General features: G+C 42.1%; 1 protein-coding gene across 1 annotated transcript in view; it reads left to right on the forward strand.

Moving 5' to 3' along the window:
- LOC102305732 (DENN domain-containing protein 2A) overlaps positions 1-3,340 on the forward strand; it is a 14,166-nt gene extending 10,826 nt beyond the window's left edge. Inside the window, exons 17-20 of the mRNA XM_014329606.2 lie at positions 584-692; positions 1,088-1,357; positions 1,870-1,956; positions 2,783-3,340. Of these exons, the coding sequence (XP_014185092.1) occupies positions 584-692; positions 1,088-1,357; positions 1,870-1,956; positions 2,783-2,814 (498 nt within the window). The 3' untranslated portion in view covers positions 2,815-3,340. The remainder of the gene's footprint in view (positions 1-583; positions 693-1,087; positions 1,358-1,869; positions 1,957-2,782) is intronic.
- The last annotated feature ends 8,697 nt before the right edge of the window (positions 3,341-12,037 follow it).

The following is a 12,037-nucleotide window of genomic DNA, read 5'->3' on the forward strand; positions in this document are numbered from 1 at the left end:
GTGTGTGTGTGTGTTTATGGTTTGTCACACTCTGTATCTGTGTAGATGAAATTGTTTCAGCCTCACCCAGACTTTCTAAAAAAAAAAGGGTTGTAGCCAAAGGTGTTTTTTTTGTTTTTTGTTTTTTTTGTAAAAAAAGCCTTAAATGTGTATTGTTTTTCAAATGGTCAGTGCGTATGTGACTTCTTATAGAAGCCTGCTTCCAGCACTGGAAAAAAAAGGTGCTTTCTGTCACCCAGAAGTTAAAACTTCTAGTTATATTCACAGAAGTCTGAGTTAGTAAGTTGCAATTTTAAGATAATAACCTGAAACTTTGACTTCTGGGCGACAAAAAAACGTTTGTTTTTTCAGTGACAGAAAGTTTCCATAACTGTTCTTAGCTAGTCATAGAGCAAAGAAATCAAAGGTAGTTATAGCATAACGTAAGTGCTTTTGCAGCAAGAGAAAGTTTACAGCACTTTTTGTATTGACTTCACTTTTTTGAGATCTAGAGGCTATATTTATCTTTCATAACGTTTCTAAGGTTACATCTACCTATCTATGGTTTATGAATACATTTTCTTTCCTGTTATCTCACATTTAGTTGGACGATGAAGACTCCATCCTGCCACCTAAGCTTCAGACGGCTCTGGAGAACGTTCTGGAGAGGCGAAGAGAGCTTGCTAATGAGCGAGGAGGAGATACAAGCAGCGGTGAGTCAAACTGAGGACTTTTTTCTATGACTCTACAGTGTCATAGAGGCTTCTTTGGTGGCTTTGAGGCTTCTTTATGGTTAAACCTAGAACACAAACATGCTTGTGGTGACAACGCTTATGTGCTTTAATGTGGATCTGCTGTATATTTACCATGTTTACCACCAGGTTTTAGTTGGTGCCAGAGAAAAAGTCAGTAGTCACTGTAGTTCAAAGGCTTGATCCCCTAATAATTTGGAATGTCATGAAATAATTCATACTGGGGTAAAGGGATAGAAAGACTAACTAGAAGATAAAAATTTCTGTAAACATCTTTTTGAACATTATGTAAATGGTTGATCAGCAAGTCGACTTTGTTATGTTTTATATTACCACGTCTAACATCCCGTCTCCAGACTCAGGCCATCTTAGCACCATTGTGTCCGAGGCCTTTGTTCGATTCTTTGTGGAGCTGGTAGGCCACTATCCTCTCTTCATCACCGGCGAAAGGGAGGACGGCTACTCCTCTTCATCCTCCTCCCCTGCCTCGTCCTTCTTTCAGCGAGAGGGTTTTCGCAAAGCCATCCCATCCAAAACCGTGCGCCGCTTCTTGGAGATCTTCATGGAGACGCAGATGTTTGGCTGGTTCATCCAGGAGAGGGAGCTTCATAGGCAGGCTCTCAGAGGTACAGAGGCACAGCAGAAAGAACAGGAATTTTGTCCCAAATTTTTTTTTTTATCCCAGAGGTTTCTTCCTGTTGAAAGGGAGTTTTTCCTTCCCACTGTTGCCAAGTGTATGCTCATAGGGGCTCATCTGATTGTTGGGGTTTTCTCTGTAATACCTCATAGTAAAGCCTTGAGAGCACTTTGAGTTGTTTTATCCCCCATTTTCAAAGGCTCAAAAGTAATTGGTCAAAGTAATATAATTTTAAATCAAAAGATTTTTTATACTTGGGTCAGAATCCTTTTGCAGCCAACGACTGCCTGAGGTCTAGAACTCCTCATCTGGGGCCTTTCTGTGTGGAGTTTCTCCAGTTCTCTCCAAGTACTACATCATCTTCCAGTCCAAAGACATAATTAGAATTATTAAGGTTACTATGAATTTGAGAAACTGGATGAATAAATTTAATGGGTATGGGTGATGGGTTCTTCTAGCTCTTCATGATTGTTTTTGTTTTGCTTCTTTTAATCTCACCAGGACTGTTTGAAGTGAGAGTGCAAGAGTATCTGGATTCTATCCATGATAATGAACATAGGAGGGTTAACAGGTTTCTCAAAGGCTTGGGTAAGGAAACAACTGCTTTATATACACTGCTCAAAAAAAATTAAAGGAACTCTTCTTAATGAGAGTGTAACATCAAGTCAGTGAAACCTTTGGATATTGATCTGGTCAGTTAAGTAGCAGAGGGGGTTGTTAAACAGTTTCAGTTGCTTTGGTGAAATTAACAACAGGGCGACTTTTTTTCACTAGTTTTGTATTTGGCTAGGGTCAGTGTCACTAATGAGGTGATACCTGGACCCTACAGAGGTTGCACAGATAGTCCAACTACTCCAGGATGGCACATCAATACGTGCCATTGCCAGAAGGTTTGTTGTGTCTCCCTGCACAGTCTCAAGAGCATGGAGGAGAATATAGCAGACAGGCTTTACTCTAGAATGGCTCTTAATCTATCAGTAGGACTGACATATAGGCAATGACACTCTGACTGCCATTAGGTATTGGGATGAAATCCTTACACCCGTTGTCAGACATTACATTGGTGCAGTTAGTCCAGCCTAATGTGGTCAGAGTATGCAGATATGATACCATGATACCATTGGCAGATTCCCACATCTAGGAGCTCTGTGGTGCCATGGTCCAGACCTAGGAGGAGATCCTCCAGGACAATGGACAAACCTGCTGCATCATTTTTTCCAATTTGATTTTTGAAATCTCTTTGAATGCAGCCCTCTGTAGGTTGATACTTTTTATTTTGATCAAAGATATGGCATGCATTTATTCCTACCACATTACCTTTCAAATTGTTCCTTTAATTTTTTTGAGGAAAATATTGTTTTGGGCTCATTCTCACTTTTGATCACTTTGTGTGTGTGTCTTTTTTTTGTTCCAGGAAACAAAATGAAATTTCTTTCAAAGAAATAATACAACAAAGAAAGCACTGAAACCAGGAAAGTCTTGAAGAACTACTAATGTAACAAAGAAAAACACAACCAAATTTTGTTCATCCTGATTTATGTCGCTGAACGAGGGATTTTGCAAACAAATTAATCCTGCCAAGGGAAAAATGCTGCTGCATGTCACACAGATGAAAAACCTTGTTGATCCTTTTTATAACAGGATTCTTCAGACATCATCAGTTTATGCATGTCTGGTTTTGTGTTTGGTGTGTTGCTGTGAGCTACATATGGCTGAGGAATTAACCTGGATTAATGGGAAATAAATAGACTGATTAGTAGTAACAGTGGTAGTCCGGATTTGAATATAAGTTAAAGTGAAAGAAGCGTTCGCAGTAATCTTTTAAATCCACCAGGGGGCAGTAGTATATTTTTTCTGTTCAGACATATTTTGACAGTGACTGACCACAAAGTTACACCAAATAGCATTTCAGTTTTCTTTTATTCATAACATGACAACATCACATGCACTTTGAATAAATATCCTCTGGCTATGCTGTGGTGATTTCTTGTCTCGATGCTGTCATATTTTTTTCGTTGCCATCAAAGCAAATGCCAATATGTCATACAACCGTTGCATTACATGTTTAGATTCTCAGTGCCATTTTTGTAAATGTCTTTTCTCTCTCTTCCTCCTCCAGTTTGCACATTTTCAAATGATGAGCTTACTTTATGGTAAATACAAGATGTATCCAATGACACGGTGCAAATTTTACAATTTCCGTTTGTTACACGCTGGGAACAAGAGAATCAAAGCCGAGGGAATTGCACTCACTCATCATTTGTGTGCCAGTTTTATAACATGAGTAATCCACATGCCACCAGTTCCCTAACTACTGGCTGATGTGTTTGTATGTTTGAAGGTATTTGGTTCTTTCCTTTTCTTTCTTTCTTTCTTTTCTTTTTCTTCTTTTACTACAAAGAGCCTTGGTTCAGGGTTGGTGGCAGCTTTACTATTTTAGTCTCTGAGTCATGGAAACAAAGCAGATCCTCAGCCCACAAAGAGGAAACATCTTTGTCAGCAGGAAAACATAACACAGGTGCAGAGCAGAGCATAGTAGCGTATTGTCTTAGGGATGGTATGTTCAGTCCTTGCCTGTTGGGCACGCCTGAGAGCCCCTAACCTGTTACCTTGTAAATGGCAAGTTCACACACAGGCCCGCTGACACACTTGCTGATTCTAAACACAGATGGCCAAAGTGCAAAATCTATATTAAACAGACACACCAGACTTTAAAACCCACACGGTTCACATTTACTTCAGTACTTGCCAATCAGCCTTTGGGGCTGAAGTGTAGAGTACAAAAGTGCCAAAAACTGCAATTCCTCATAGGTTAACTCTGAGAAACTACAGTGACATCACCTGTTGTTTGGTGAAATCCCATTGTGAAGGCTTGAGATAAACATTTTTGACATAATCTTAGGGTTTTGAAACTGGGTGTAGATAAGGAACAGACATGAATGCGAAACCATATATTCATTGGCTGATGACCTGGCAAACACAAATTAGTAGCCTATCCTATATAATGCTCCCATCTAACCCTTAGAATGACCATAATTTACTAAATGGACTGTCGGTCCTGAAATGAGCAACTGGCACCATCAGCTCAGCTGGAAGGAGGTTAATGAGATTCTGTTAGAGGGCAATAGAGGCCAAAAACAGTTTTGGCCTCTATTGCCCATTTTAGAACCCAGCCAAAATTTCAGTGATTTAGCTTTTTGAAATTTCAAAGATTAAAAAGAAATGGAAGAAACACCTTAAAGCAAGCTATGAGTTTTGTTATTGCAAAGTTTGCTGCACCAGAGGGCGCCCTGCAGTCCTGCTTTCCTGTTGACATGAAAATATTTTAGAAAAATACAAAGTCACATTTAATCAACAACATTATATAAGATCCAGTTCAAAGTCAATACAAATACACAATTTGAACATGGAGATGAGAGACGATGAAGGGATAGTTAAGCGCTTCTGACAGGGCTGTGGGGGCAATAAAAACACGTGTTCCCTGAATACACATGTTCAGTCGGGCTGTCACAGAGTAACAAATGTGAAAATCATACCACAACTTCCTATCTGGCTCCCAAGGTGGGAAGGCTGCTGTGCTGTGGGACAGGAGTCATCTCAGGAAGATGAATGAATGTGGTGAGAGAAGAGCACGGACGGCGGCTGGAATGTTTGCTCAACCCACTCAGGTTTTTGGAGTTATGAGTATGTGTGTGTGTCTGTGTGCGCTTGTGTGTGTAGAGAGGGGTGAACCCCAAACCCAATGTATCACATACTGTTTCCTGCTTAACACCTGGCTGCGGTTCAGGACAACCAGCTCGTTAGCGAGGAGGTAATTATGGTTCCGATTAATTCCAGTCAGCAGGGGTTGACCCCCGAAGCCTTACATCCTGCACTGGTGTATTTCCACAGCAAACCTCCCAGTGGAATATCTCCCACTGCTGAAAACACAAATGTCATGTGTTTTCAGTCAGCGAGAGAGGACTCTTATCTGGCACTTAGAGGCAACAATAGCTTGTTGAAACTTCGATAATTCTCGCTAAGTCCCTTTCACGGGTGCCTAATACCTAACTGCATTCCACCTTTAAGAGATGCTACACAGTGGTACCCTGAGTTGAGCACAGCTACCTGCTGCAAGGCTCAGCTTGGCAATACAATGTAAGCCTGCAGGTAGGCTCATTATTCTCAGCAGAAATAAAATCATACAAATATCATGGCCCATTAAAACCAGCAGCTATTTCAACTGGAAAATCTCTTCAGAGATACGCCGACCTCATTTCGAGGCTTGAAAACCAGTGTTCGCAACTCTCTTGAGGCTGCCTCTGCTATTTACATGATTTATGGTGTCATTTATGGAGGCGTGGAGGTGCAGCAAGCAAAAGCAGCACTTTGCATTAATCAAAATGAAAAGTGCTATGTCGTTTTCTGCCATTTTGTTTTCAATTTTTTCTACCTTCTCTCCCACAACCCTCAATCAAAAAGGGCATTGTGGTTAGACTCCAGACGGATTTGGATTTCTTTTTAAAAAAGAAAAAAAAGCTCAGGGTGTTTCTAAACCCCAGGTGCTGCATGAAATTTTGCACAAATTATGTGTGCCTAGGGTTTTCAAGTTATCACTACACAAATACGGTGCCTGGGGGGATGCCCATACAGTGCGCTTGTGCTTGCTGAAAGTTGGGGAAACCTTCCTATTTAGTCCAAAACATCTCACACTAGTTCAACTTGCTTGATTCTGACTGAAGAAAAGTAAGAAAGTAGAGAAGAATTTGATATCTGAGAAACTCTGATTGACCATGCACACTGAAAAATGCATGCAGATGTACACTACACACACACTCAGATGCACTGAAAGTTTCCTGAACTTGCACCCGTCAGCTTGTTTTTCAGAGCTGCAGGTGCAGTGTCCAGCTGCAGCACTGCCATACATGCCAGCGGCTTGAATCATTTCTCCCCCAACCACCCCTCTTCTGAGGAGGAGCCATCAAAGCATATGGAGAACATAACAGCGAGGCAGGAGGAGGTGGGGAAGGAGAACAGTGGAAACAGTGGAAAGAGGAGGAAAAGAAGAGGTGAAGTGGTAGGTGTAGAGGAGAGAGAAGGGGATTAGGAGGGGAGCGTTTCCATTCCCCTGCTGCTATGCTTGACCAGAAGCTAGCAAAGAGGACGAAAGAAGTGTAAGGAGGGGAAAAGGAGAGAATGGGGCGCTGAACATGTAACACAAGGGTAGTGTGAGAAGAGGAAAATAAGTGTGGATTGTGTGTTTGACCTCTTTTTCTTGCCCTCTCCCTTTAATCTCAGATTTTGAAAGGAGGAGAAACGGTGAGGCTCAGAAATAGAATTCGAAAGGGGGAGAAAGAAGAGTAGTGGGGGGGTGGGGGGTGGGGGGGCATTGAAGCTCAGGCCACACACATAGATTTCCAGGCCTGAGGGTGCGTCAGTCAGGCCTGTCTGCATGTGGTCTCCTATACGTGTCCAAGTTTATCCACACCACTATTACACCACCATTAGTCGTGGCAACCGATGACAAGGGTTAAGATCCTCTGCTTGTGCTGCTTTGTTGTTTTTTTTCCTTCTATAAGTCGTTCAGCTCTAAGGATCTTTTAAAGGGTCATACCCCTAATTTCTTTTAAAGTTTCCTATCTCACCGCTGTCTGACTTTGTGTCTCCGCCGAGCACGGAGAGGAGTCAGTCTGGAGCCTGCAGAGTGGACGTGGACAAACACACTCATGCACACATAGACTAGTTGCAGGGGATTGTTTGTCAGGATAGTTACAGGGTGGTCTGGTGTTTAAGTGTCGGTATGTCGGCTCATGTCTCTCTTAATGTGGTTTTGAATGTGTGGACGTTGTGCGTGTCTGAGGACTCTGAGCGGTTATATTAAGTCTTGTGGAAACGTAATAAGCACGAGGATTCAAGCGTTTATTTTTTTAGGTTTTCCTCGAGAAAATTCACTGGCGTAGAGACAAGAAATGAAACAAGGTGAAAATCATGTCAGAAAAAAAATCACCCCTTATCACCTATGTGGTATACTAAACCTTTAAAAAAAATATCTTCACACAGTCTAAGTGTAAACATTTTGTGTTTGAAATTTCCACAAGGAATGAAATTTTTAAGTTATTTTTGCAGATATTTATAATAAGTTTAGTGGAAATCAAATAGAAATCTTATATAATGATAGTACTAAATGAATTAATAATAAATTAACAATTAAATGTACATCTGTATCTGTATCCAGTATTAGTGAAATCCATCTAGTGGAGAGATCTCACCTGAAAACAAAAAGGAACAAATTACAATTAAGCAACACTAATAAAAAGATTGCTGTAGTCATATTACCAATTGGTTTTCAAGCCTCAAGTGTTGCCTCTTGGCTGTTGCTGTTTTTTTGAAGTCAGAAGTGGCTATATTTAGAAGACAGGATTTATGTTGCGCTCTTTTTACCTCTGAACTCAGATGATGGAGAAACGTCACAGAGTTTAATATATTCCAGTAGTAAAGTCGAAAAAAATGGAAAAACTGGATTTTTTTTACGCATCACTAGTAATATAGAGTAATGACGTTTCTTTTGCACTTAAAAACACCACTCTAGCTTATTTATGGATAGAGCCTGGTCAGTGTTCTGTGTGTGGCTTATTTAGCAAGTCACACATACAAAATAATGGCTCATTGGCTAACAGATTACAAGTCTTAATTTTTTTTACTTCTATTCACGTTTACTGCTGCCATCTTAATTAACAAAACTCAAAAGTACATGGATTCAGTAACCCAGCTCATCTCTCCTCCCTCATCTGAATCAAGCAGAGACTGACTATATATAGGGCTTTCAATTTCTCTTCAATTAGTCCAGCCAGTACCACTAACTTGAGCTGAGGGATCTAAAACTCTACACAGATGTCTAAAAATAACAAAAAAAACCCTCCTCACTCTTCTAATTAGCACATTTACACAACTAAACGGCTCTATGAATGAAAAAATGATTCAACAAATTCCTTTAGATCTTGAAACAAACAAAAACAAGCATTTCTATGGTAGAAGACACCCCTCCTCTTGGTTTGCCCTCCTGATGTCATGTCTGACATCATCAGTACTTTAAAATCAGGAAATGCTAGGCAGGCCTTTCAGCTTGCCAGGAGGAGGTGGAGACAGTAGAGCATGTAATACTGCGGTGCAAGGGTTATGATGTGGAGAGGTCAGTTCTGCAGAATAGATTGAAGGAGCGGGGAATTGGGGAATTTAATCTGAAGACGGTGTTGGAGGGTAGTAGGGCACAGGTGAGGGAACTGGTGGGGTTTCTGAAGGCTATAGGTGTTTATGAAAGAGTGTAGGGTTTTTTTTTTTTTTGATACAGCTTGTGAACTCACTGTCTGACCCATACTCCTGAACAGTTGGAGGCGGTAATGCTCTTTTACGTTGGTTACCAACCGCCGTTAAACACGAAGACGAAGACGAAGACGAAGACGAAGAAGAAGACGAAGAAGAAGAAGACGAAGAAGAAGAAGACGAAGAAGAAGAAGACGAAGAAGACCTTTCAGCTAGCTAGCAGACACAGAAACCAGTTAACTAGTGCAAACAGAGATCTCCGATGTTGTTCCTGGGATCTGCTGGAGCCACTCGCCTAGTCTGGGAGTCACCGTACCTAGTGCTTCCATTACCACTGGGACCACCATTACCTTCACCCTCAACAACTTCTCAAGCTCTTCTCTGAGCCCTTGGTATTTCTCAAGCTTCTTGTGTTCCTTCTTTCTGATGTTGCTGTCATTGGGAACCGCTACATCTATCACTATGGCCATCTTCTTCTGTTTGTCTACCACCACTATGTCCAGTTGGTTAGCCACCACCATTTTGTCCATACCATGCAGGGGCCTGTCCTTCCATGATGGTGCCTCCTCTTCCTCCTCATTCTTGGGTTTCTGCTACTTGAGGTATTCACTGAGCATGCAGTCTGTTGGGGCCATCTTCCTGATGTATTCATGGATGTTCGTTGTCTCATCCTGGACCGTGGTGCTGACACTCACCAGTCCCTGGCCCCCTTCCATCCGCTTAGCATACAGCTTCACGGTGCTGGACTTGAGGTGAAACCCTCCATGCATGGTCAGGAGCTTCCTGGTCTTGATGTCAGTGGCTTCTATCTCTTCTTTTGGCCAGCTTATTATCCCAGCTGGGTACCTGATCACGGGCAGGTGTTGATAGCCCGGATCTTGTTCTTACCATTCAGCTGACTTCTCAGGACTTGCCTGACCCTCTGCAGGTATTTGGTGGTTGCAGTTTTTCTAGCGACCTCTTCATGGTTCCCATTTGCCTGTGGGATTCCCAGATACTTGTAGCTGTCCTCCATGTCTGCAATGTTGCCTTCTGGTAGTTTGATCCCCTCAGTTCTGACTACCTTCCCTCTCTTTGTTATCATCCGACTACATTTCTCCAGTCCGAATGACATTCCAATATCATTGCTGTATATCCTGGTAGTGTGGATCAGTGAATCGATGTGTCGGTCACTCTTGGCATACAGCTGATATCATCCATGTACAGGAGGTGGCTGACAACTGCTCCATTCCGTAGTCGATATCCGTTGCCAGTCTTGTCAATGATCTCACTGAGGGGGTTCAGGCCTATGCAGAACAGCAGTGGGGACAGAACATCTCCTTGGTAGATCCTGCACTTATGGTGACTTGTGCTATGGGCTTGAAGTTGGCCTCTAGTGTTGTCTGTCACATCCCCATTGAGTTCCTGATGAAGGGTCTTAGGGTCCCATTGATCTTGTATAGTTTTTAGGCATTCCAGGATCCAGGTGTGGGGCATTGAGTCATAGGCCTTCTTGTAATCAACCCAGGCAGTGCACAGGTTGGTGAGCCTAGTCTTGCAGTCTCAGCTGACTGCTCAGTCTACCAGTAGCTGGTGTTTTGCGCCTCTAGTATTCTTGCCCATCCCTTTCTGTGCCCCACTCATGTATGAACCCATGTGCCTGTTCATCTTAGCCGCTATGATGCCTGACAGGAGCTTCCACGTGGTGCTGAGGCAGGTTATTGGTCGGTAGTTGGAGGGGACCGATCAAGACTGTCCGGCCTTCGGTTAGCCATTCTGGTTGCCTCTCGTCAACTAGCAGCTGGTTTATTTGTACTGCCAGGCGCTCGTGAAATGCAGTCAGCTTCTTCAGCCAGTAGGCCTGAACCATGTCAGGGCCTGGTGCTGTCCAATTCTTCATACTTGAGACCCTTGCTGTACTTCTTAGGCACCTTCTTCATCACACCTTTCTGCAGCTCCGATAGTTGGCTAACCTCCCTATGTGCTACCTTGATCTTAGCCTGTAGCCCCCTTATCCATGGAGGGTACTGCTCCTTTTGGCTGTTCAACTTGTAGCCAAGCATCTCACTGATCACTACTGCCGTGGTGTAGATCAGCTTGTTAATCTCGGTAATGGTGGCTGTAGGTATCGTCCGTAGTGCTGCATTAACATCATCTAGCAGACCTTCTGAGGGTACTTAACGTAGTCTTGGTAACCGGCTACGGGGGATCCAGGTTTCAAGCTTGGCCATGAGCCCATCTTTCAGGTCAGTGAAACCAGAGAGAACCAAGGTTACAATGTAACCGTACGCTTAGAGCTAGCAAGCATGCTACCATTTCTGATATTCATCAATAGATACAGAATCGTGCCTCTAAATTTAAGCCAAACTGGCAATTTATTATTATTTTTTTAATCTGATGTCATAAAAAGGAGAATTACCTTTTTGTACCAGCCTATAAACATTTAATTTTGTCACTGAAATTGAGCATTTTCACATGGGAGTCTACAGGGACTGAGTTGCTTTTGGAGATAGCCAAAACAATGGCTTTGTTGTACAGGTTGTTGCCTTGGTGATGCTAGGTGAGTGGATCAGCATTGGGGTTCACCGTTGGACCTAATAAATATCTGTACAAATGGTTTGCTGAAGAATGTGATGCATATTAAAGCTTACAAAGATGGAGTTCACAGGTACACAGGTATTTTTTTAAATGTGATTTTCTGCTTTTGTTTTTGAAATAGATGTCTACATAAAAACTAAAAAAGAGATGTCAAGTGCTGTCAACAAGTGGTGATTTAACCCAAAGGGAAACCAAATGTTTTCTCTTTGTTTGTTCTTCACATTTTAAGCATTAAAAACAAACAAACAAAAAACAATCTCACTGTTCAGTTTCCTAACATGGTGTTTACTTGTGGACAAAATCCCCCAAATCCCTGTGTATATGCACAGACTACATACCTGTACCATGGAGAGAGTTGATATGGCACAAGTGAACGCAATTAAGACAATAACGATTGTAGGAAAAGTAAAAAAGGAAGTGAAAACAGAAGGGAAAATAACACAGGAGGAAGTAACATACAAAATGAAGCAGGGAGTAAATGGAAAGAGGCATTAAGCAGGAAGCACATGGAAAAAGAAGAGAGCAAATCGAGAAGTAAAGAAGGATCAACACAGAGATCACTGTATTTTGGTCTGGAGCAAGGTGATGGCCCAAGTAAAACGACATAGGTTTAAAAGCCTGTCTGTACAAGTTTTCTTTTTCTTCACTCTCCTTCTTCACCTTCCTTCTCAGCATCCTGACAGCTTGCCAAAATGAACAACGTGACTGCCAATCAGAGTGCACAACAATCGTAATATCTTTTCCTGTAAAGCCTACCATCTGTTAAAGTGATCCAGATGAAATGTGATCTTTT

This window comes from Haplochromis burtoni, unplaced genomic scaffold, assembly GCF_018398535.1.
Source record: "Haplochromis burtoni strain Fernald_Lab_line unplaced genomic scaffold, NCSU_Asbu1 Contig_14, whole genome shotgun sequence".
NCBI lineage: Eukaryota > Metazoa > Chordata > Actinopteri > Cichliformes > Cichlidae > Haplochromis > Haplochromis burtoni.